Source organism: Zootoca vivipara, chromosome 12 (assembly GCF_963506605.1).
Source record: "Zootoca vivipara chromosome 12, rZooViv1.1, whole genome shotgun sequence".
Taxonomy (NCBI): Eukaryota; Metazoa; Chordata; class Lepidosauria; order Squamata; family Lacertidae; genus Zootoca; species Zootoca vivipara.
In genome coordinates this window covers 35,618,159-35,644,638 of record NC_083287.1, presented here as the reverse complement: position 1 = coordinate 35,644,638, position 26,480 = coordinate 35,618,159, and the positions used below count along the sequence as shown (strand labels likewise).

At 42.5% G+C, this 26,480-nt stretch overlaps 1 protein-coding gene across 2 annotated transcripts in view; it reads right to left on the bottom strand.

Annotated features, from left to right (window-relative positions):
- LOC118091915 (macrophage mannose receptor 1) overlaps window positions 1-26,480 on the bottom strand; it is a 43,544-nt gene that overhangs the window by 3,762 nt on the left and 13,302 nt on the right. For both annotated transcript variants that reach the window (XM_035129502.2, XM_060280794.1), the window contains exons 10-28: window positions 26,192-26,307; window positions 25,255-25,403; window positions 23,951-24,150; window positions 22,650-22,771; window positions 20,426-20,504; window positions 19,246-19,387; window positions 17,380-17,415; window positions 14,277-14,446; window positions 13,459-13,526; window positions 11,622-11,722; window positions 10,660-10,802; window positions 9,608-9,719; window positions 7,579-7,721; window positions 6,787-6,889; window positions 6,080-6,312; window positions 3,641-3,806; window positions 2,988-3,140; window positions 1,025-1,135; window positions 56-244 (exon numbers count right to left, since the gene is read on the bottom strand). In XM_035129502.2, coding sequence (XP_034985393.2) covers window positions 56-244; window positions 1,025-1,135; window positions 2,988-3,140; window positions 3,641-3,806; window positions 6,080-6,312; window positions 6,787-6,889; window positions 7,579-7,721; window positions 9,608-9,719; window positions 10,660-10,802; window positions 11,622-11,722; window positions 13,459-13,526; window positions 14,277-14,446; window positions 17,380-17,415; window positions 19,246-19,387; window positions 20,426-20,504; window positions 22,650-22,771; window positions 23,951-24,150; window positions 25,255-25,403; window positions 26,192-26,307 — 2,536 coding nt within the window. The remainder of the gene's footprint in view (window positions 1-55; window positions 245-1,024; window positions 1,136-2,987; window positions 3,141-3,640; window positions 3,807-6,079; window positions 6,313-6,786; window positions 6,890-7,578; window positions 7,722-9,607; window positions 9,720-10,659; window positions 10,803-11,621; window positions 11,723-13,458; window positions 13,527-14,276; window positions 14,447-17,379; window positions 17,416-19,245; window positions 19,388-20,425; window positions 20,505-22,649; window positions 22,772-23,950; window positions 24,151-25,254; window positions 25,404-26,191; window positions 26,308-26,480) is intronic.

Sequence of the window (26,480 nt, the reverse complement as noted above, 5' to 3'; positions counted from 1 at the left end):
TTCAACTGCATCAGAATTATTGTGAAATTCAGCTGAATAGCCATTTAAGACTTACTTTTGCGTCTTTTACATATAAATCCCTTAGAGTATCCGCAGTGCTCCCTGGACCACTTCCCATTATGGCTGTTCATGAGAATGCAGTTCTTATCGCTATTACTGAAAATAGCTTGAGGATCGGGGGTGGACTCTTCATCTTTCCAGTTCACAAAATCCAGTGCAGTGTTATCTTGCCATATCCATTCTCCTAATTAGAAAAGTAAAATAAATGGCATAAAGACTATCGAGAAAAAGAGTAGTGCCGCTGCACAATCCTGGATCTGCATGAAGTCAGATGGGGAAAGAGCGAGAGGAAGAAAAGTTGCGGTTTACAACAGCAGCGTTTTGAGTAAAGCAGGAATGGGGAAAGGTTGGGGGGGGGAGAAAGGAAAATGGCAGCTGTAAACCATAGGGATGCCATATTTCCAAAAGTAAAAACCAGGCCACCCTGGTTTGAGCGCGATTTTTTCGAATGACTTGCCTAAGATCCAGTGCAAAGCGATGCCTTTCAGAAATTCCCAGCAATGTCTGGGAAAATCTGGACGTATAGCAAAGGTTTGAGTAAAGCATGGATGGACAGAACTGACTGGGCAATGGCGCTTTAAAACAACAGCAAGGTTTGTGTAAAACAGGGGTGGGGTGGAGGAACAGAGAGGAAATGGCAGGTTTAGACCATGGCCAAGGTTTCAGTAAAGTGGGTAAGGGGGAAGCTAAGGTGGAAGATGGGGAAGATCTAGGGCAGTGTTTCCCAAACCTGGGACTTCAGCTGTTTTTGAACTACTATTCGCACCATCCCTGACCATTGGTCCTGCTAGCTAGCTAGGGATGATGGGAGTTGTAGTCCCAAAACAGCTGGAGACCCAAATTTGGGAAACACTGGTCTCGAGGGTTAATGTGGGGGAAATGGCTGGGGTGGGTGTTGATGAGTGGAGCAAGCAGGGCCACAGCCCCATGTATTATGAATAAATATTCAATGTTAAACCATTACCATCTATGTTTCTGAACAGTCCTATCCAATAGTCAGCATGTTGGGATTGCTGAGTATGCTCCATCAAAAAGTTCAATTCAGCTGAATCTTCTATAGAAATCAAGGTGCTACCTGGGAAACATCATACAAGTAAAGTAAACTCATTTAAAAATTGCATTCCTGTTTTAAATTTTATTTATGCATTTTAATTTATTTAAAATATTCTCATTTTAATATTGCGTTTCTAAATGTGTATGTATGTATGTATGTATGTATGTATGTATGTATGTATGTATGTATGTATGTATACTGGTAGAACTGACATGCAGTTTGATGGGACTCTTGACAGCCTGGCATGTGGTCCTTGGCAATAATGAGGTTGTCAGGAGTGTTGATGAAAACACCTGCCCCCAGGATGCAGGAATGGTGAGCTGGGTGGCGAAGTCCCTTTCTTAGTGAAGCCCTTTTCCCAGGCAGCGAGGACTCTGCTCACCTCATCACCCCTCTGCTTATCTCACACCCCAGGCCAATCTCTCTTCCTCTCACTTTACTTACAGGCAGGCATGTCCACAGCCAACAGCAAAAAGTCAGCTTAGCAGGAAAGCACTGCTTGCTGGCACAAACCATTTTTTGTTCCCCCACAGTGCTTCTCTGGCCCCAATGGAGCAACCTTCTGTCTGTCTGGAGCAACCTACTGCGGAGGAAATAAAATGGCGAGCCACAGCAAGTGGGGTTCCTGGCTACACGGACAATCCTGCATGCTTCAGGTGAGGACAGGTGGAGGGGAGCTGTCCTTCAAAGTGCTTGGATCATCAGCCAATGCCTGAGTGTGCTGATCCCTGATACCAGGCCTGCATATCAGGTTTTCTAAATATTCTTTTCATAATAAATCTTTCTGTTGTTGGATTCAGACAGTAAGAAAGTGAGATCTCATGGGAGCCTCCCACAGCCAGCATGAGAATTCTCCGCCTTGCATATGAGGCAAGACACGCTCGGTGTGCTGGCTCTGGGCAGGTAGGAATGGTTATGTGGGTGGTGGTTCCAGGGTTGTTCTGGCTTTACACGCAATCCCTAGAAACTAACCCCCATATAAAGGTGAAACTTGGAAAATTAGAATATCATCGAAAAGTGCATTTATTTCAGTAATGCAACTTAAAAGGTGAAACCATTATATGAGATAGATGCATGACATGCAAAGCAATATATGTCAAGCCTTTATTTGTTGTAATTGTAATTATTTGTCATTGGACAGTGTTCTCGAAGCTACGAACATGAGTTTGACCAAACTGCGGGAGGCAGTGCAAGACAGGAGTGCCTGGCGTGCTATGGTCCATGGGGTCACGAAGAGTCGGACACGACTAAACGACTAAACAACAACAACAATTATTTGTCGTTAGGCGGGTCAATTATAAATGGAATGTAATTAATGAAATGTAATGGCGATGTTTATTTTTGTATTATTGTAACTATTTGTTTTATTACTGTGGAATTTCCAAAAGAAAGCATTTGTAAAAATAAAAATAAATAATAAATAATAATAAGTTGCATTACTGAAATAAATGCACTTTTCGACGATATTCTAATTTTCTGAGTTTCACCTGTAAGTCATCTGTACCTCCAATGTGTTCAGAGAGATATGCCAGGTTTATTCCCTTCCTGATTTATCATCACAGCAATCCTGGGAGATAAGTTAAATTGAAAAGTGGGCATTGGCCCAAGAGCACCCAGTAAACTCTATGAGTGAGCAGGAATTTGAACCTCTGTCTCTCTGGTCAAAGTCCAAGGCTGAAAGCCCATACCCACTTACTGTACTTAGCTATAGGCTCGATTGAACTCGATGGGACATACTTCTGGATAGGCATGCCATGATATGTATAGGACTGCACTGCAACACTAACTAGTGTACAATACTGGCTTTGGACACTAACTAGGAATCTCCTAGCATGGAAAAATCACGTTTGATTTGAATCAAAATGACACCCACCTAACTGAGTACATTTGAAAGATGCATCCGGCCATCCATTTGAAGGTTTGTTGATTTGATAGCAATGAGCCCGAAAAGGAATCCAAGATCTCTGGTCCTGTTTTGAGTCAGGGCATTTCCCTGGGACTTGTGGAGCCTCAGTTGGGATTTTACCTATTATGAAACAAATATTTTATTTTTTGAACAGGTATCTTAGAAACCCTTAAGTACCAGAGATATGCATAAGATTTGAACAAATCCGAAATCTTGAGGTGCACATGATTATCTTGGAGGAATCGTGGAAATGTAGAAAGCGAAATGGGAGGTGAAACTCTGCAAATTTGCACATGTCAAAGAACTCCCCCTAAAATAATAGGTTTATAGTTTCTGAGTACTCCTGGGTGCTTACTCACAGTAATGTCAAATGGGGCTTACTCCTAGGTAAATGTGTATAGAATTGCTGTCTTAAAACACATGCCTGAGTCTAATGAGTTGCTAAACATGGTTACCTAAGGCTGGATTGTTTACTGCAACCTCTATTCTATTTTTGTTTGCCTATTTATTATAGCCTGATGGTTTGAAAAGTAACATTTTATTCCTTCCCTACGAAAGAGGCAGAAATGTCAATAGTACATTTCTCAGCTCTGTGCTCAGATGGACATTGCTTTGCTTACCGTGGTAGTGCTCACAGAAAGAGAAGTATGCTTCATTGCAAGTTCCGGTTTTCCAGTGACCATCAATGTCTAAATAGACACAGGCTATTTTCTGCTTTGGCTCCCCAGGGGCCCAGTTAGTATATACCAGTCTCCAGTTGCCTATCCACCTATATTGCTCATCAGTCTGAAATCCAAAGGCACAGTGGATTAACACATGCTGGCCTAGAGAAAGCTTTTAAGTTCATTTTCCATAACATGAACTCCACAACATTTACTTTTCTTTCCCTTTCATTTTCTTTATACACACATTTTATCATCCTTTAGGGCAGGCATGTCAAACCTGCGGCCCTCCAGATGTTTTGGCCTACAACTCCCATGATCCCTAGCTAGCAGGACCAGTGGTTGGGGGAGATGGGAATTGTAGTCCAAAACATCTGGAGGGCCACAGGTTTGACATGCCTGCTTTAGGGGATGAAGTCTGAGTAGTAGTACTATATTTATGACGTCTGAAGTCATGCCTATGAAACAATTCTGAGCTATCAAAGGCAGGGGCGAAAATAGGCTTTGTTTCACCCCAGACAAGGATCCAGGTCGGCACCCCCCCACACGTGTTTGTGCACGCACAAACAAACAAACAAACAAACACAGAGACATAGGCTGGGAGCCTGAATGGTGCCCCTCTAGAGGCTTCACCCTGGGCAAAAAACCTGGCTAGCCCCTCTGTAGCTATGGCTCTGTCCAAGGATTTGGAGCACAATGTTTTCAGTATGCTGGTGGCATGAAGCTCTAGCTCTTCATTCCATCTGAATCATGAGAAGCTGTGAAGGTGTTGGACAAGAGCCTGGAAGCAGAAATGGGCCCTGTGGGGGCCAATGAACTGAGGCTGAATCCTGATGAGATGAAGGTGCTGTGAAGGGGTGGTTCCTATGTCTGGGAATTAGGTAGATAACCTGTCCTAGAAGGGGTTGCAATCGCCCTGGAGGAACAGGGTCATAGTTTAGGAGTGCTCCAGGATTTCTACCTGCTGCTGGGCTCTCAATTGGCTTTTCTGACTAGGAATGCTTATGTCCACTTTATGTCTGCCAATCAGGTCCATTCTTGGACCTCCCACCTGGACTACTCTAATGTGCTCTATCTGTGGCTATCCTTGAAGATGGTCCAGGGACTGCAGCTACTGCAGAATGTGGCTGCTAAATTGGTAAGTGGGGAAGCCTGATGGGACAATGTGTGGGTCACCCATCCAGAAAGCACTGCATTGGCTGCCATTGACTTATGGCACTCAATTCAAGGTATTAGCCTACCAAATCCTGAACAGCTTGGGATCCAAGTACAGTACCTAAAATATCAGGAAGGAAGCACTTTCCTTAATATCTACTGTCAATCTACAATCAAGATAGCCAACTTTTTATAAAAGAATGGAAATAGGTTTTTTTAATATTTACAGATAAATTGTAAACAGATAAGAACAGGATTGTTGTAATAACCTGTAGTTTTATAACAGTATATATTTAAAGTAGATGAATAAATGAGCAAATTAAGTTAATTTGAATATGCAGAAGATATTAAAAATAAATTTAAGGAACTGCAGAGAGAGGAGGAAGGATGTCAAGTTTTGAATGTGTGTGTGTATGTATATGTATGAGAGAATCCTGGTTGGTGTTGATCCAGTATGGTACTTAGTTTACGAATGCCTTGACTTCCAAAGGTTTCGACTTACGAAGTCGGCAAACCCGGAAGTATTTTCGTGGTGCGTGCGTTCTGCGCCTGCGCGGAAGCGACGCACGCCTGCACAAAATGGGCGCATCGACACCCGAAGGTTTCGACTTACGAAGAGCACCGTGGAACGGATCGCCTTCCTAAGTCGAGGTACCACTGTATTCATTATCAGCCAGGTATATAGCACATGACTCAGGACTTGTCAGAGATGTGAGCCTTTTGAGACAACCAAAGGTCAAGGGCTAAAAGGCTCTTGTCCTGAGGCTTGTCTCGCCATGAGAAAAGTTAGCCTAATGCACTCATCCAAAGGGACTATGGAGGTATGTAGAAAAGGCATTGTAGACAATGCAAGTCATCTATGAAACCTGTTGCCTCACCCCTCCTAAAGCAACATAGAAGTGATTGATTTCTCTTTCTGAGGGAGAAAAAGGAGTCAAGACTAAAAACTACTAAAGATCTTGCTGCCTGCGGGTATGCTGCTGCACTGGGTGCAGAAGCCCCTTTAGAGACTGGAAATTGTTATATTTCTGTTAAGCTTTTGTGTACAGATAATTTATGGCCACTGAAAATAGCTCATAGGTAACCCACAGATGGTATCCAAAGCTTTTGTAATGCTTACCAAGGATATTGCTAATAAAGTCAGGTAATAAAAGCTATGTATTTTCTATGTCCTTCTGAACACAAGCTCTTGATGTGGATATATAGTACAATATTATGTTCATGTATATCATATGTATTTACCATATTGCTATTTAGGCCAATCCATGCAGGCTCTCCATATTTTAACACCCATAGCCATAGGAATGATTCAATGTAGGGATCCAAAATGCTGGCAAGCTCTGACTGTTCAGATTTACATTTTTTCCTTGCCTCTTCCCATGTCATTTTGGGGCTGAGGAGAGTGTAATTTCTATTCCCAAAAGGGGCATAACCAGAGGCTGGAATTGTTGTTTCAGAGTGTGATAATGCAGGATCTATAGGCAAGTAATCAAGAGAAAAGATTGAGATCAGTTTAGGCTACACACACTTGGCACTAAATTTCTGAATACTATTATTCCCTAAACATTTTAAATCTTGAAAACCGGCATTTTAAATGCCGGCTATAACACTTAGTCAAGTTTTCATCAAAAACATATATGGATGAGGCCACAGAATACATTTAATTTACAATCACAAAAGCAGCAAACATAATCCCTAAAATGTAGTCAACATGACCATTAACAACACACCTCCATTTCTTTCCAGAGAGGTCAAGAATCTATTCTGTAATTAATTTCCTATCCACCATCATTCTCAGATGACAAAATCTCAGTTCAGTCATTAAAGCTGGCAATCAGCTTTTTAAAATTTTTTTACCAGAATGACAAGCCACAGAAAACGAGTTAGACTCTATAATGCAATCTGCATTAAACACTGTTTTCTGTTCCTTCTCTTCTAAAAAAGCATACCAGTGTTTCTTTGGCAGATGTAGCTTTTCTTAGCAGAACATGGCCCATCTCTCCAATATCCTGCCAGCTTTTCAGGCTCCTTCATCATAAAAATGCAGTCTTCCTAAGAAATAATAGCAAAGGGACAAGTAACACAATAGCTATTTACGGTATACAATGTAGGGGCCAATCCATTTGTACTTGAAACTTTCCTTTTATACTCTTAACCTGAAACTCGCTGGAACTCAGTTCTGGCACCTCTCAGGTGGGTGCCATTGCCATTATAAGAGAACAAGGGAAGTGTTCGTGGTGAGTTCTGGCACCTCTTTTTCTAGAAAAAATAGCACTGCTCTTGACAAATACCAGACTCCACAATCACCCAATCAGAGATAGTGGCAAGAATAAACCCAGACTACAAGTGCAGTTTGCATCTGTCAGCGCAAGGCTTTGCAAATGATCTCTAGATCCTATTCAGGAGTAGGAATCAGTAGCTGATACGTGCTCTAGATCAGGGATTAGCTGATGCTTCCTGGAAGTGGGGTGAGATAGCAGATGAGTTATAAAACTTGTTAGGTGTTGCCTAACTGTTACCGTACTTTACAAACTAGCTGCTTAGCTTGAGACAGCTGGCTCTAAAAATAAACAAAGGCGACACCAGCCAGAGAATGAATGGGGAATTGGTGCAGAAATGGGGTGCTAACACTGAAGGTTCTCTGAACATGTAGTTTCACTGCAGGAATGGAATATAGAAGATATTTCTTGTTTCTGGGGTAAAAAGACGAAAAGATGAAAGCCTTTGCAAGCAGGACTTACACCATAAGCTGGAAAACCTTTGGCCCAGTTTGTGTAGTGGACTCCACTTCCATCTGTCCATACAAACATGCGCTCAATATTAATATCATTCAGTCCAATCCAAGGATCAGTTGCAGCACTTTTTAAGTGCACCGTGAGGAATGCTAAATAAAAACAATGACACGTTTTATCAAACGGATTAGGCAAATGTATGCCCGTCACATATAAGTGTTTGATATACAGTGGAACCTCGGTTTATGAACACATTGGTTTATGAATTTTCGGTTTACGAATGCCACGGACCCATCTGGAACGGATTAATTCACTTTCCATTACTTTCAATGGGAAAGTATGCTTCAGTTTATGAACGCTTCAGTTTATGAACAGACTTCCGGAACCAATTGTGTTCATAAACCGAGGTACCACTGTAGTGCATCAAAATGTGATTTGTTGTAGTTTGGGTTCATGTTGTATCATCATCATCATCATCATCATCATCAAAATACATTTGATTAATGCAAGAATCTCCAGTGTGCTGGCCTTCAGATGCTGTTGGACTAAATCTTCCACCATTCCTGACCACTGGCTATGTTGCCTGGGGCTTAATGGAGTTATAGTCTCACAAAGTGTGGTGGACATCACATTGGCTACCCTAGTTTTATAATAACAAAAAGGGCCACTGAATCCAGCACACCACATTCTGTACCTGGATAAATCATTAATAGGCCACCCTTACAATACACACCCCTTGCTTTTTCCCAGCTGAAGAAGGGTTTAGATCTGAACTGACAAGATGTTTGGTGAAGTGAGGTTTTGCCTTTTCTAAGATTTAGAATCATCACCCATTTTCCTTTCTTTTTCCCCAATATAATTTTATTGAATTTCCCAATTTTTACAAATTAACTTCAAATTAAATACATTGTTTCATATATTGACTCCCCATCTCCACAGTATTCTTATTCAAACTCTTTTCTACTGCATTCTATATAAAATTCTCATCTATTACCAAAATCCCTCTGATACAATTACTTTATCATTTTTCTTCTGCTGTTCCTATCTCAAACCCTGCCCTCGATTTCATTTCTTTGTAATGCTTTTCCAAATAGTCCCTCCATTTTCCTTTCAAAATGATGGACAACAGACTATTTCCCTCAGACTGACAATATAGATATTAATTAAGACTCATTATCCTATCAATATAAGCATTGTTGCTTGCCGAAATGGTCCATTTACAAAATTATGCTTTGAGAGACAATAAAATTGGAGTGGGTAGCTTAATTTTGGCTATCAGACTAATTTCGTATGGGTGACGGGAAAGGGTGGCAGATAAGTGGGCAGGGAGGAAAGAGTTGGGAGAGAAAAAGGATGCCCTGGCCACTTTTGCCTTCAGCTCTACCCATTGACAGTATGCAGCCCCTACCGGATGACCCCCCCCCAAGCTCTCAACAGATACAAAGTTTTCCCACCCCAGCTATTGAGCTTGCCTATTAAGTCTCTTTTAACTGCTATTAAAACAGCAGTCACTCTTTCTCAAGTTCCCCAAGTATTGTCCAACTGAAGCCACCAAATGCATTATACAGAATAACTACTGGGTCATTTTATTCTTCTTGCACTTGTCTTGTGGGAATCTTTGCAGAGTAGATTCTTCCTGTGCTGCTTGGGGAATTATAAAATCATAGAATTGTACAGTTGGAAGGGACCACTAGGATCATCTAATCCAACCTCCTGCAATGCAGGAATCTTTTGCCCAACGTGAGGCTTTTGAACCCACAACCCTGAGATTAAGAACCTCATGATATACCAACTGAGCTGTCCCTGAGGTCTATGGCCATGTGGAAGGAGCTGGTAATGCTCTGCTGCATCACTGCCCTGGTTTCCAGCTCCCCCATGTGGCCTGAAGTTTCTCAAGTCACCTGAGTTGTAAGGAGCCACAAAGGAGCCATTTCTAACACTTCTTCTGGCACAAACGTAACTTGAGTTGAGGCTCTTGGACTTCTAACATGTCAAGTCTATATGAACAATCTGTTTTTTAAAAAATAACTGACTGCACCTTGTGTAGCTTTGTTCGGTATAGTTGCCAGATTCCCTCCTAGATTCCTGCAAGTGGTTCGTGCATAGGACCAGTTTTTCCTCTCTTCATTAAGACCAAAAAGCTGGAAGCACTGTGGGGGGGGGGAATAACAACTCTCCAAAATTCCATACATGATGTAATGGTTAATGAAAGTAGCAATCATGAAACGGTATTGAGCAAACAGACAGGGATAATTTAGCTTGGCTTTAAAGAGCAGCCCTACCCCATAGGATTTGCTGGTTGGAAGGGGATTAGGATGGGGTAGAGAATCATAGAATCATAGAGTTGGAAGAGACCACAAGGACCATCCAGTCCAACCCCCTGCCAAGCAGGAAACACCATCAAAGCATTCTTGACATATGCCTGTCAAGCCTCTGCTTAAAGACCTCCAAAGAAAGAGACTCCACCACACTCCTTGGTAGCAAATTCCACTGCCGAACAGCTCTTACTGTCAGGAAGCTCTTCCTAATGTTTAGGTGGAATCTTCTTTCTTGTAGTTTGAATCCATTGCTCCGTGTTTGCTTCTCTGGAGCAGCAGAAAACAATCTTTCTTCCTCCTCCATATGACACCATTTCATATATTTGAACATGGCTATCATATCACCCCTTAACCTTCTCTTCTCCAGGCTAAACATACCCAGCTCCCTAAGCCGTAGAGATTGGGGCAGAGGGAGGGGCTGGGGAGAACACCCACCCTAGTAGTTGTTAATTTGAGCTTTTAAAATATCCCCCTTTAATCCAAAATGTAAACTATTCAGATACAGATTTGATTTTTTTTTTGTATTTACTATTCTAACACAATAGTCCTCTTCACTTCTTAGTGGGGAAGAAGGATGTGGCAACACAATGACAAGCTGCCCCACCTGGTCTATGTGCACGTTCATTTTAAGTTCTATACGGGAAACCTGAATAAGACATGGAGTGAAACCTCTGCATGTTCAGCAGCTCTGGGAAAAGTATTCACTGTATGCACTAATGCTATCCAAAAAGGGCTAGTATGCCAAGTGATTCGTAAGGACTACACTAGTTACCTTTTTATCAAAGAAAAGCCATCCTTCAGCACAGCCTCCAAGAGGTACAGGCAACATGGGAGCAACAGATGAAGGGACAGAACTGTTATGTCTTTCACATACAAATCTGTCCTCAGTACCACAATTGATATCATTCCATAAACCTAAACAGAGAAGTTATTAAATCACTCGCAAACTGAAAAGGGCAAGCAGTCCTTCAGGTATACAATGCAAATGAGAACAATAAAGAGCTACGACAGCAACTTATTCCATATTGGAAGAAAACAGGACAATGTGTAGATGGAATAAGCAACCAGTTGTTCACAATATAAACTGCTGAAAGTCCCAAAGTTATTAAAATAGCATTGAAACAGTGTAGTCTTTCCCCAAATCTCTCTTGCCATATAAAGTTGCTCATGTGATTAAATATACAGCATCCTTTAAAACTTTTATTACCATGTCATATTTTTTTAAAAAGCAATTCAAGACCTGTAAAATAATGAATTTTCCCTCCTAATCAATGTATATGGATGAAATAGTCATTGCAACTATAGATTCAGGGTTTATCCACACTTGCCTTTCCTCCCTGCTTTCCAGGCACAGTCTGCACTTTAAAGCTCCATGTCCGAGTGCTCCTTCCTTCCTTCCTTCCTTCCTTCCTTCCTTCCTTCCTTCCTTCCTTCCTTCCTTCCTTCTTTTGCCTTGGAGCTTTCTCTATGAATACCCACTCTTTAAACCTCAATCGGAGCAAACAGCAATCTGCGAAAAACCTGAATTGCTGTTTGTTGTGCTTCGGTTTTAAAAAGTGGGTTTTTGCAGTGAAAGCTCTGGGACATGGAGCTTTAAAGAGGGGGGCAACGGGCAAGTCCAGATAATCCCTCGCTGTATTGTACTTGTTCTGTATTAATCAATCCCTTGCCCCATCCTCAAGCACACACTATCTCAAGATTTTTGTTTTAATGGTAGTATTTTATTCTACTTGCCTGTGCTGTAATACATGACCACACAGTTTTCATCATCATTTGCAAAGTTGGGTTCATTTGGTGCCCAAGCTGCATAGGTCACTGGAGTTCCATCCAACCAGCTAGAGAAAATGATACGACAGTATTGGACAGAACAATGTAATTGTCCTTTATTTACATTACATATTTCCACAATGGTTTTTGCTATTTGTGGGCTTTTTTAGTCAAGGGAACACCATGTCCAGAAAACATTTCACTTTGAACCTTGCAGGGCAGCATTAAGTTGGCAGCATTAAGAATATCCAGCAAAATTACGGAAGTAATGTACTCAGAATGGCTAGGAAAACAATCCTAATTTTGAAAGACTTAGGTGCTGTTAAAGAGGAGCAAATTGCCAGTTACTTTCTTTAATAATAATTTTGTATCACCATGCCAGACAGCATTTGAAATTTCTGCCTGAGGCAAGGAAACATCTTCTTTAAGATAATGCATTAAGACTTTGCTTCAAATAATGTTAATAGATAGAATTATGAACAGCTCAATTATGAGGGTTTACAAAATCAGTGATGAGGCTAAATTAGTGATGAGTTTATACCTGGCTTTAGCTCTGGCCCAGCCCTATCCTCAAAAATGAATTACTACTACTACTACTACTACTACTAGTAATACCACTACTACTAGTAGTAGTATTACTAATTCATTTTTTAGGATAGGGCTGGGCCAGAGCTAAAGCCAGATAGAAACTCATCACTAATGAGTACTACTACTACTACTACTACCATTACTACTACTACTACTAGTAGTAGTAATGATGAAGATGATTATGTGCTCAATGACTGACAGGTAGAAGTATGGGCTCTTATAGTTACTGGAGCAGTTCATTTTAATTAGAAGAAAATGAACTGCTTGTATTTTATGTAACATTCATAATTACATATGTAACATTCATAGTTGAGAAATGATCAAATAGGTTCTTAATTCACACAAAAAAACTTCATTTACGACTGCAACCTTAATGTCCTGATTTTTGGGGGGGGGGGCAGTAGTGAGGGAGAACAGCAGATGGCTCATTCAGGGGAAGAGGAGCGAGGTTGAGCATGCTTCACATTGCTCCTTTGCTGGCCTGAATGGAAGAAAGGCCAGGTGTGTCAGGTGTGGGGACAACCATCAGCTGAAAAGCACTCTAAGTCTCTTCCAGTGGCATCCCAAAAGAGCTGTAGCTGGGAGATGGGGAATGTCATTGCTCCAACATTCAGAGCTGGGAGGAAAGCAGAAGAGAGACATAACTGGAGACACCCAAGGTACATAAAACAACTGTAGGAGTCAGGGAGATAGGAAGGTGGTGCCCTCTTCTTCAATGCATAAAAAGAAAGTTCACCGGGGGGCGGGGAGCACCCCCAGACCTAATACAGCCTAGAGAGGCAAGGAAGTGGTGACAGCCTGGTAAATGGTATTCTCCACAGTTTGGGGATACATTGTGGGACTAGGAAGGTGTTGGTTCCTTAGGATACAAGCTTTCTCCATGTTCATTTTCCAGCCATGCCAACATTGGGGCTTTCATGTTATTAGGCTGTGAGGTGGCAAGGAGACAGTAACTGACATTAAAGCTTCCTCTCCGTGGTCAGGGAGGGAAATCTGAAGTTTCATGTAGCCTCCAGGACACCATTACAGGGAACAGGACTGTAGTGCAACTTCTGCATTTGGAAGAGTCCTAAATTTCCTTTAGAGATCAACTGTGGAGGGGGGGGGATCTTATAGCTTAGATTAATTAATATTAGCCTAGTAACTTAGGAGAAACTTAGATCTACAATTTTGTTAAAAATCTTTTTTCCACTTTTAGTTTTTCTTCTTCACTTACCCGAACTTTCTATCAAGACCCAATATTAAACCAATGTGAATGTTCTTGTAACTTCCATAAAGCTTGTTCTACAACATACAAAGGTAAAATTCGAAGTAAATGAAACAATATAGTATTCAGATGCAGAGCAATGTAGGAAGCGCAGCAGTCATAAATCAGGCAATACAGAAAGGTTTGTAATGATGAGCACAGCATCTCTTCTTTTTACAAACATCATTAAAGGTTTCCAGTTAAGATAAATTAAAACATGCCAGCTAATATTAGACTAAGCATGGAAGAAAATTATGCATTATGTTGTAATATACTAATGTAGGGCTTCACTGATTTAAGCTGGTTTATTAAAGATTTTTAGTTCTATGTAAGAATTACAGTGCAACTCACACAATCAGCTTTCATGCCAGAATTATACCCACTGTTTCCCACTCTTCCACTTAGTGAATTGCACTTTTTTGTTTTTTAAGTAAGGAGAGGGAGGGGGAAAATTAAACAATGAATGCAAGAACCCTGAATGTCTGGAATCCTGATTACATGGAGACATTTTTCAGCACTCTTCTGTGCTCATGAATAAAGCATGAATCTGTGACGATTAGTGGAGTGACTGGATCATACATTCTTTTTTAAAACTTGGAAAGCCTCACTTACCTGTTAGTGCTGGATGCTACAGTGAAAGTATATGACCACAGAAAGTCAAAGTCCTTTAGGTTGCAATTTTCTACACACTTACTTGGAAGTCAAACCCATTAGATTCAACGAGGCTTACTTCTCAGTAGACCCAGCTATATTTGATTAGGACAGCATATGTTTCAATTATTTCTTACATATTTCCACAAAAACTTTTGTTCGCTGTCTTTTTCAATGACCGTAAGATCTCCGCCATGCTTCTTGCAGTATGCTCGAGCTCTTTCTGCAGATGCTGTTTCATTGCTGAAATAGTACTCATTGCCCTCATACAAGATCCAGCCATTTTCAATTCTTTTGAATGAATATTCTGTAACAGAAGAAGTATTAATTTCATTTGAAATATTTCTTAACTACTCTGCATCAAAATATTTCAGAGTGGTAGTCAAACATGTGAATAGCTTTAAATCACCCAGTCAGCAATTCTCCAGTGTTTCATCATCCTGATCATCATCATCATCATCATCATCATACCTTTATTGTCAATGAACAACCTGTGTACAATGAAATAAACCGAGCCCCCCCAACACTCAAATTCATTGCACTCTGTGTGCTTGTCACACAACACACCAACCCTGAAAGTCAGTTGCACTATATTATTTTCCATTCAGCAGCCTAACAGCCCATGGATAGAAACTATTTTTTAGCCTGTTGGTATGACTGATTATACTTCTATATCTCCTGCCTGAGGGTAGAAGATTCATCCCTGAGAATTTTTCTCGCTCTCCTAAGGCATCAATCCCTTGCGATGTCATCTAGCGGGCTCAGGGGACAGCCCATGATATCATGTGCTGTGTTCACCACCCTCTGTAAAGACTTTCTGTCCGTGGCTGTCAAGCCAACGTACCACACCCATAGCTGCCAAGTTTTCCCTTTTCTCGCGAGGAAGCCTATTCAGCATAAGGGAAAATCTCTTTAAAAAAGGGATAACTTGGCAGCTATGACCACACCTTGATACAATATGAGGACACTTTCTATTGTGGACCGGTAGAAGGTGGTCAACATTGTTCTTTTGCAAGACCCTTAGGAAATGGAGTCTCTGTTGGGCCTTCCTAACCACCTGAGTTATATTGTTTTTCCAAGTGAGGTCTTCATTAAGGTAAACTCCCAGGAATTTAAAGGCAGGGACTCTCTCCACACAACCCCCCCCCCCATATACAATGGGGCTGGTTCCCCTCTCTTCCTCCAAAAGTCCAACACCATCTCCTTTGTCTTGCTAATATTTAGTTATTCTCTAGGCACCATGTAGATACTTTTTGAGCATCTCCCCTGTATGCTGATTCACCTCCACCTATAATTAGACCCATTGTGGTGGTATCATCTGCAAACTTAATAATTGCAGTAGATGGATCAGATGAAATACAGTCAGGAAGGAATCTTTCAATCCCTACCTGAAGATGCTGAGGACAGAACCTGTGGCTTTCTGCATGCAAAGGATGTGGCCCACCATTGAAGTACAGCCCTCCTCCAGTTGAATGTAGCCAATTTGAGGAGCGAGAAAGCCCAAGCCAGAGAGTATCTATCATGGGATCCTCATGACAGAACTGCCAGTGGCCAAAGAGAATCACTGGGGCTGCCCACTTTCCATTAGATTACAAAATACCTCTTTGTTTTGAGGGAAAGCAGAAACTGAGAAGCTGAGGCCAGGGAGCACACATAATGGGTTCTCCAATTATGGAGAGCACGCGTTGCAGGAGGGGAATCAGGATAACCCTGGGGTTGCTTGGCAGATTAGGCAAAATGGCCACTGGTATGACTGGGCATTTTGGTACTGTTGCTGGGTAGAAAAGCTTGTTGCAAATTGGAGTAAGGGTTGGCCCCTAGCCTATAAAAACCCTCTGTGTGACTATATTGGTTTCACTTTTGCCAAGCGCTTCAGATCTCCCGCCCGCCCACCTCCTTTTTTAAGGATGCTTTGCATATTGACATTGCTGTGCCTGTCATGGGGTCACCTGCCTTGGGGCAGGGGCCCAGTAGGAATTTTGCCACCTGGCTGATTGGCTGTTGCCATTTGGTTTTTGCCTACTGCATAGCAAATCGTCACAACTTGTAAGGTTGGCGGCTAGGCATTGGTTAAAATTGGCTGGTAAGAGATTGACTGGTATGAGGAGTATGGAAAGGCTGGAAAGTTACGCTAAATTGCTGCTGCTTATAGAGGTATTCCATTAAAGGAATCCTGGGGCTCGAACGGCTCTCGTCAGTTCCCCGTTAGGGGATTGGGCCTAACACAGAGCAAATTGAGCCTCGGGGAACATTCGAGGGAGGACAAGAAGCATGGGCGTACCCAGGATCAAAACTAGAGGGGGGCAAGGGGAGGGGCCAAGGCAAGGAAGGGGAGGGGCCACAAAGTGGGCGGGAACGGCGAACTCGCGCTCCGCCGGGCTGTGCCCCTCCCTAGAAGCAGGGCCGGTGGGTGGAGGCGGAGCCCAGCCCAGCGGAGCGCGAGTTCAGCGTTCCCGCCCGCCGTGCCGCGCTCTCTGGTTCCCCGCCGCGCTTGGCCTTGCCAGAGGGCGCGACGGGGAGCTGGAGGGAGGGCGCAGCGCGGCGGGCGGGAACGGCGAACTTGCGCTCCGCCGGGCTGTGCCCCTCCCTAGAAGCAGGGCTGGTGGGCGGAGGCGGAGCCCAGCCCAGCGGAGCGCGAGTTCGGCGTTCCCGCCCACCGCGCTGCGCTCCCTGGTTCCCCGCCGCGCTTGGCCTTGCCTGAGGGCGCGCCGGGGAGCTGGAGGGAGGGTGCGGCACGGCGCGGCGGGAATGGCGAACTCGCGCTCCGCCGGGCTGTGCTCCGCCTCTGCCCACCAGCCCTGCTTCTAGAGTAGGGCAGCTGCCCTAACTTGCCCCGTGGTGGGTACGCCCTTGGGCTCGGTACACGGCTCTGTCCTCCCTCTGAGAATGTTTACCTACTTACTTCCTACTTACTTCCACAAAATACCTAGAGGAAGTCAGTGCAGAATCTGTCCCAGGGCAGGGGACAGATGGGTTAACCAGTGCCTAAGCAACCACTCACATTTGATTGTATTTTAATAAAGTTGTGGCCAAAATAATGCCAAAAACCTTAAACTTAATTAACGTGTGTGTGTGAATTATTGGGGGGGAATCCGGTGACCTCGACACGCAAATCTTTGGCTCCTGACAGAATGCCCAATAGCCCGGAAGACCTGTTAAAGCAGCTCCACCCCTGCTTTCCACAGTGTGGCTTAAGATAGACCCGTGTGAGCTGAGGAAAAGCGAAGTCACCCAACATACCGAAATGATTGTTTGGCTCCGGTTTTAATGACACACCTGAAAAAAACAAACACATTAATTATATCATAGCGAATTTTATTCTATTACTTTATTTCATACAAACAGGAGTTTGTAAAAATGGAATTGTTATTTGTACATTTCTACAGCACAATTAACAACCTAATGCAGAGGAACTATCAGCAAATACCTATATCCACCATGGTGTACGTGGCTCAGGTTCATTGTTCTAATTCACGGGTGTCAAACACAAGGCCCGGGGGCCTAATCCGGCCCGCCAGACCTCGTCATGTGGCCCGCATAGCCGCCGCCGACAATAGCCGCTGACAGTAGCTCTGTAGCCTGTGATTGGCCGAGGGTCAAAACCGGGGGCGGGGCTGCAGGCGGAGGCCGGGGCGCTGGAGCCGCGCTGACGGCCTTGGCCAGGGAATTTCAATTTCGAATGAGGCTGAGGGAGGCGGTGGCACAGCGGCCAGACGGGGAAGTGAGATGCAGGAGGAGGAGGAGGAAGCCCGCCGAGGAGGTAGGAAAGCCCTACAGGCGCCGCCAGCAAAGTTGGTGCCGGGACGGAGCAGCGCTGGATTTTTTTTGGGCGGGCTTTGCTGTTGTCTCCAAGAGCGAGTGAGGCGGCACTGGGGAGCTGCCGCCCGCTGCTTCCCTTCCTCTCCTCGGCTGCATCCGGGAGGTGGGCGAGCGAGCGGGCGAAAGGGACGCGGAGTGAGCCTGAGGGGGAAGTAGGCGAAGCGCAACAGCCACTCTCTTGATGGAGCCAGGTTTCTCTTCCCCCGTTTTCTCCTCATAGACACTCGGGAGGGTGCCTGGCTTTTGCTCTGCCCCCCACCCCCGAGCCACCCTTTGGCTTCTCAGTTCCGGCGGAGCTGCTCCCCGGGGGGCGGCCGGGAGGGAGGCGGCACGGGTTCCTGCTCTTCCCGCTCTGCCGCCGCCTCCTCTCAGCCCCTCGTGATGTAGGGCTCCAGATGGAGTCGCCTCGCAGTTTGAGTAGGTGGGAGGGGAATTTTTTTTGGGGGGGGGAGGTTTTCAAGCCTCCTCTGCCTGCAGTCCCGGTAGGGAGAGGCGGCGGCGAAGACGACAACAGCGCGGGTGGGGGGAAGAGCAGTCTGAGGCGAAGATGCACGTCTGCTGGGGCTGCCGCCGCCTTCCTCCTCGGAAAATCCGCTGCCCTCCCTCAGCACGAGGGGAAGGGACTCTGGCGCTGAGGAGGGAGGATGCAAAAGCAAAGCAGGGAGTTGGCGCTGCACCGCATGTTCCTGCCCCTCTCCAAAGCATGGGGTGGGTTGCAGCGTGCAGCCCTCTTTCCATCTGCAGGTTTTTAATCCCAGCAGTGGCTTTCTCCTTCCTGCCGAAGGTTTAGTTGAGCCCCCCCTCGGAAGCCGTCGATCCCCACCTTTTGTTCAAATTTCCCTCGTTTACCTCCCCTCCCACACACGCGCCACGACGCAGGAATGTGATCCGCGTGGGGGCGGTAATGAGCTTACATTATTACAAAAAACAGTAATAATTGAATGCAGTGACAATAATTTATGATAATAAAGAGTGGACACATAGTCCTACAGACACAACCGGCCCTTTGAGGGTGACCAAACTGCTGATGCGGCCCCCGATGAATTTGAGTTTGACACCCCTGTTCTAATTGAAATGGAAAACTTTACATCTCAGCATGAAAGCCAATGATATTAAACCTGCAACAATCATTATGAAGGCTAAATGTGTTTCACATTTCTCATTTTTAACCTCTTCTCAAAAGGCAAAAGGTTAATAGTCATGGGTTTTTTTAAACCCCAGGTTTCAGCAGTGCAGCAGATGTTGGCTTTGTTTAATGAACCTGTTGTAAATGAAGAGGAATCTTACCTCTCTTTATTTGGCAAATCCAATTCAGAAAATGCTCACACCAGGAAGGTTTCCACCACGAATAAAATGAAGCCACTCCTCTGCATCCCATGTCTTTATCTCTTGAAACTTGAAAGAAAAAGCTCCTCTCTTCGAAGTTTAGCTACAGTATGAATAAAGTTTTCTTACTCATTTCCTTTCTAAGAATCATCAAGGGTAACATATAGAAAAGGAGAGACTTACAGCGGTTGTTTTTGAATGACTTGTTCACTAAGGTTACCAGGCATCCCCGTTTCCCGGGGACAGTCCCCAGATTTACAAATCAGTCCCCATACAAAATCCATTGAAGTTGAAAAGCGTCCCTGGATTCAGGTGCATGTATATACATAGAGAGAGATGGGGTGTCATATACACATTAATTGTGTGTGTGTGTGTGTGTGTGTGTGTGTGTGTGTGTGTGTGTTTTACAGGTGTAAGCTTTTGCAAGTTATTCAGATGACTGGCCATGTCATCTGGACTAGAGGGGAGCAGATATATCACCTGGTTAGCCCACATCATCATGGTAATGGAAATGCATAGATTTAAGGAGATGGTAAAAAGCAAATGCATTTTTTTCCTGGCTATCTTATCTCTCTACTTTTTTTAAAAAATGAAATAATTTGCATCTGGGTTGTTGTTGTTTTTACTTTAAATTGTTCTAATTATTTTAATTGACATGATTGCTTCCCCAAACCATGGGTTTGCCTCAGGTAATGCAGCAACAGCAGAACCGAAGAAGGAATGCAGCAGCCACAATCTCTGTTTGTCCTAAGCCATAGCTTGGCTTTGCATTATATGCAAAGTGGGTAGTTAGTGTGTGTTCTCCTGTTTTTACATTTTTTATAAATTAAATTAAATGTTCCTTACACACACACACACACACACACACACACACACACACACACACACAAACACACAACTGAGCAAGCAATAAGTTCAAGCAACTGTGCAGTAATTGCCATAAGTGTTGGGTCTAAAAACTAGATTGCACATCACATTTATAAATACTTTGATGCTGGACACTTCAATAACTAAACTTTTAAAGTATTGCTAGGGACTATATCAAAGTTCACTAAGAGAACAAGAGGCTCAAATACTAAGATTATAAATGAATTTGCAAATAATTTTACCAACAATGGATTAGTATTAATCATTTACTTACAGGAGTTCCATCACTCCAAGTAAATCCTTTATCGGGCTCCAACTCACTTAAACCAATCCAATAATAGTCTGCAGAAGACCTAAAATATATAAAAAATATTGTAAGCTGGTTTTGCTCAACAGGATTAGAAAGGACGATGAAATAAAAGGAGTGACTGTAGGGAAGAAACAATATAAACTTAAAGCCTTTGCAGATGATCTTGTCCTGACATTAGAGGATCCAGAGTCCAGTGTGCAAAGGGCTCTGGAAGTAATTCAAGAATTTGGAAAGGTAGCAGGTTTTAAATTGAATAAATCAAAAACCAAAGTTCTAGACAAGAATTTAGACAGTAAGGAAAGAGAAAAGTTACAGGAAGCGACTGGTTTATCTTTAGTTAAGAAAGTAAAGTACCTTGGTGTTAATATGACTGCAAAAAATTTGAATCTATTTTAAAAATATTGTAAGCAGAGAGTTGATTTCAAGAGTTTTAAAATTTACAGTATAATGACTACTCTGAGGATCACCTTAGATGAGCCATTTGGAGCAAGAACTCTCTCTCTCTCTCTCTCTCTCTCTCTCTCTCTGTGTGTGTGTGTGTGTGTTTGTTCAGATTACATGTGGTCATTTCTTAGGCATGCTTGCATTACATGCTAAGACATTGGATATTTACAGGTGACTGTATTATAAACTAGGCCAGGCATCCCCAAACTTCGGCCCTCCAGATATTTTGGACTACAATTCCCATCTTCCCCGACCACTGGTCCTGTTAGCTAGGGATCATGGGAGTTGTACACCAAAACATCTGGAGGGCCACAGTTTGGGGATGCCTGAACTAGGACATGGGTAGGCAAACTAAGGCCTGGGGCCCGGATCAGGCCCAATCACCTTCTAAACCCGGCCCACGGATGGTCCAGGGATCAGTCTATGGGTTATCTCTGGGAATCAGCATCTCTGGGTTATTTGTGGGGCCTGCCTGGTGTTTTTTTATATGAGTAGAATGTGTTCTTTTATTTAAAATGCATCTCTGGGTTATTTGTGGGGCCTGCCTGGTGTTTTTTTTTTTACATAAGTAGAATGTGTGCTTTTTATTTAAAATGCATCTCTGGGTTATTTGTGGGGCATAGAAATTCGTTCATCCCCCCCCTCCACCCCCCAAAAAGGTCTGGCCCACCACAAGGTCTGAGGGACAGTGGACTGCTGAAAAAGTTTTCTGACCCCTAACTAGGAGTTCCCAATGCAGTCCATGAGCACATTTAGAAATCTTATAAAACTATCATGAGCCCCACACCAAAATGGGGCCATAACAAGTGATGATGGATAAATAAGTTTCTGAAGAAACTGAGGTTGAGGCAGAGGTTTGATCTGAACCCAAACAATCAAAACCCATATCTGACCCCACATATCATAACAAAACACCTATTTCAAAGAAGTCAAACTGGTGATTCTTAGAGAGAAGTAACCTATGCTTGACTTAACCCTTTCCCTGCTAACTGCTTCTATGTTGCAATACATCACCAAGTGATGTATTTGTTTCTTTTCGTTCCATTTAACAGTGTTATTACTCTAATATTTTATGTGGTGTGTGTGTGTGTGTGTGTTTATATATATACTCACCGAGTATATATAAAAAAACAATTAAATTGTCCCTTTTGCTATGCATGCAAGCAAAAGGTGCCTTTAAAAAGTCACAATTTAAAGTGCTAATAACCTAAGGCTGAACTGATCTGCTCCAACCCCAGAACCAGCTGGACTGTACATGGGTAGCAAAATTGTGATACATGTTGCAATTTGGGGGGTGGGACAGTTGTGTTCCTTCTGGGTTCAAGCAGCTGGGAGTTGCCTCTTTTATTTCCCAGAAGTTTCCTGCCAGCTGTTGGCCATTGGAATGTTTGCAAAAGATGGTGGGACAAAGGGAAGCTGGGGGTGCCAGTCTCAGCTCCTCCTTTCAGGAAAGCACAGCAAGCATGAGAGAGGGATGGCACTGGTGCTGCGATCTCCACTTCTGCCAGTTTGGGTTAATTCCTCTGTTTGCGATAAATGACATTTTCCAGTGATGCCTCGGGTACCGTGTGGTTTTTTGGCATGGCTGAAGTGTGTGATGCAGCAGGATTCAGAGTGTTAACTTTAAAAAATAAATAGGTTTTGGTATGTGTATTGGTTTGGGAATTGTGAACTGGGAAGCTGACATTAAAATGCCATTAAACTGATTCTAAGACAATGAGGATTAACATTATATGAAACTCACAACTCTGATAGCATTTTCTGTTCTTCTTCACTATGAACAGACATGAGGTCTCCTCCAATTGCTCTACAGAAATCTTGTGCTTCAAGCCAAGATTTCTTGCTCTCTTTCTCTTTTTTATAGGCCTAAAGGCATAAAAATATAGTTAAATGTCAGTCATAATAATCTGTTTTAAATCTATAACATTCCCTCTCCCTGAATATTGGTAATTCCCGTCTTTATTTCCTAACCAAGGTTCATATCCTGATACTCTTTTCTGTTGGTTCTCCAACTTCATATTATACATCTGATTTGACTACATTTGCTTCTGAGCAATAGCCATTTCCAGCACCCATGTTTTTATCCCAACACAGCCATAAACATTTTATATTGTTCACCCCATTCCTGTGACTGTAATCCATTTTAACTTATTTAAATTTTAAATTGTTGCAACCCACCCTGGGACCTGCTGGTGAAGAGTGGATAGCTGTAGTAGTAAAAGTAGTAATACCAATTCAATTTAAAAGGCTTTTCTGGTCCTTTTCTTTGACAAATCACAAATTACTTCCCCCAAGTCAATTTCTTTAGCAAGGTCACATTTGATAGAAAAAAAAGTATGATGAACGCCAGTTTCCTTTTTTTGCTTCTCTCACTGGCAGGGTGTAAAAAAATCTAGAAAGCTATGAAAATTAGATGCATTGTGTTTTATTTTTGCTGTAAATCTCATTTAATAAGATAAGTGATGACATTTAAAACTCTTTCTAAAAAGTAAATTGAAGGATTTTCCCTCCCAGAACCAATGTTGCACAAGGCAAACTATCTGAAAGTTCTGGTGGATACTTGTGAGGCAGACATTTAGAATCTTATTCCAGTCCCTTAGGCTACAGAGTCACATATTTTAGGACTCAGCCAAATATGAAATGAACATTCTTGGTTGTTTTGAACCTTTGTTTGAATTCATAGATGACAACAATACATAGAAAACATTCCTTCTGGACAAAGACACACTCTCCATAAATATCATTAACCATGATCTATAGTTGCGATGCAAAAATCCATTCTGATCCACCTCTAACCCCCCAGTGAGCTCCATTCTGCCCACTCCTCCAATAAAATATAAAAAGTCTGTACTTCAAATAAAGTACAGTTTAAAATATTGAAGTAAAACTCCACAATAAAGAGAGTCACAAAAAAACCTGCACTGAACATTGACTTTAAAACTAAAACTACACCCTCAAATATCTCAAATGGTTTACTGATCGAGAAGAGCCATTTCTACATTGCCTTGCTATTTAAACAGACAAGAACTTGGACGCAAGTTCTACCTTGAAGCACACATTTCTAGTACTGCTTGAACGCCATCCTTCTGGGCATGGAGGTGGAAGACTTGAGGTGGGGGCAGGAGTTGTTGTTACACCTTCTGCCCATTGTTTGCAGATGAAGGCTGCCTCCTCTTCACAGTTCACAACATCCCACAATCCAGCTGCAGTCCCCGTTCTCATGGCAACACAGCCAAGATGTTGTCCTTTTGGAGACACAAGACAAGAGCCACGTCAATTGAATTTCTGTTCCTATGTGTAAAACTACTACTACTACTACTAATACTACTACTACTAATAATAATAATGCAGAAGCCCTTTGTGAAATATCATTCCAATTAGGCTTCAGGAAGTACTTAACACACAGCTGTCCAATGCAGGTTAATTCTGCATCCAGGGCAGCAGTCTACCATCTCCACCTGTTATGCCGGCTGACACCCTATCTGTCTTCACCCTGTCTCACCAGAGTGCTGCATGCTCTGGTTATCTCCCGCCTGGACTACTCCAATGTGCTTTATGTGGGGCTACCTTTGAAGGCAACTCGTAAACTACAGCTAACCCAGAATGTGGCAGCTAGATTGGTGACTGGGAGCAGTTGCCGGGACCATATAACACTGGTTATCTGCTTCCATTGTTCAGCCTGGACACCGAGATTAGCTCTGAGGTCCTTCTGGCAGATCCCTCACTGCAAGAATTGAAGTTACAGGGAACCAGGCAGCGGACCTTCTCAGTAGTGGCATTTGCCCTGTGGAACACCCTCCCATCAGATGTCAAGGAAATAAATAACTAGGGAAGCTTTTAATGTTTAATAAATTATCGTATTTTAATATTTTTGTTGGAAGCCGCCCAGAGTGGCTGGGGAAACCCAGCCGGATGGGCAGGGTATAAATAATACTGTATATTCCGGTGTATAAGACGATTGGGCGTCTTATACTTTTCCAGTTAAAAGATAGGGTTTGGGATATATAGGGTTTGGGATATGCTCGCCATATAAGAAATACGACCCGGCGTATAAGACAACCCCTCGACTTTTGAGAAGATTTTCCTGGGTTAAAAAGTAGTCTTATACACAGGAATATACAGTAAATTATTATTATTATTATTATTATTATTATTATTATTATTATTATTACTTTTAGAAGGCAGCCCTGTACAGTTTTTAACAGTTCATGTTTTATTGTGTTTTTGATATTTTGTTGGGAGCTGCTCAGAGTGGATGGGGCAACACAGTCAGATAGGTGGCATATAAATAATAAAATTATTATTATTATTATTATTATTATTATTATTATTATTATTATTATTATTACCAGGCATTGCTGAATTCCAGTGGGTGAACAGAACACCATCTCCATTGGTCCAGTTAAATGTCCCTGGTTGCTGTACGCCTGAAAGGCCAATCCAGAAATATTTTTCTGAACGAAGCCCAACTAGACTAGTCAGGTAGGCCTGTTCATATCTGTGGAGAAAAATAAGTAATAAATGCATTAAAAGTGGGTGCTTTTTTTTTTTAAGAAAAAGTTAATTTTCAGGACTGGCCACTCTGTACATCAAAGCAGATGTGAGTTCAACAGCTATCAATCCAAAGTGTCAGACTCCACTACAGAATCATTGTGGATGGTGATACCTGTAATTTATATGAGAAATGTGCTTTTGTCCTGCTGATCAAAATGCTGAAGGAGATCTTCAGATGCAGAAGGAGATCAGAAGGAGATCACATGCAGAAGGTAGCTGTATCATTGGGTACATGTGTGTTCAAATTGCAACTTAGAGGTAAATGTTCTAAATGCCTTGTGTGGTTGTGCTGCCTAAAACATACACAACTCATGAATGCTGGGAACTGTTGTTTACCCCTCACAGAGCTGTAATTCAAAGCACCGTTAATAAACTACAGTTCTCATGATTCTTTTTTCCGAGGTGTGTGCGCCAAATGTATGGTGTGTATACAGCTTTAGTCTTATGTGGTGCTTAGGTGGGCCTGTTGCAAGAGTGTCATTGAACCAGTTGGGTATATTGACCATAGTACTATTCAAAGCAAAAGGTAAAAACACACACATACCCTAAGCTTTCAGGTCCATTGTCACTAAGCAATACATCTACGTATTGCATGTACCAGCACAATCCATACCAATTATTTATCTGCTTGTAATCTTAGAATATTCAGAAATAAACCATTTTTTGCATTTTATCGATATTAAAAGCACTTCTATTTGTTCCTTTCTTCTGGAAAGAAAATCTCTTTAGTACCTGTTTTCCACAGAAGTCAGAGATCCCTTATTTGTTTCGCAGAATTTCTTTGCTTCTGAAAATGTTACAAATGTTTGTCCAATTAAATAACAATAGACACCATGCCTTTTCCAACCCTGTCAATATAAAAGAAACAACCACCACTTATTATTGCAGTATTAGGTTGGAGACATCGAGGTTTTGCTTTAATCATTTTATTTTCTCATTTTACAAATATTATAACAAAGATAAATTTACATAGGCAATTTTTTAAAAACCACATCTTAATATCGACCCCTCCCCCCTTTCT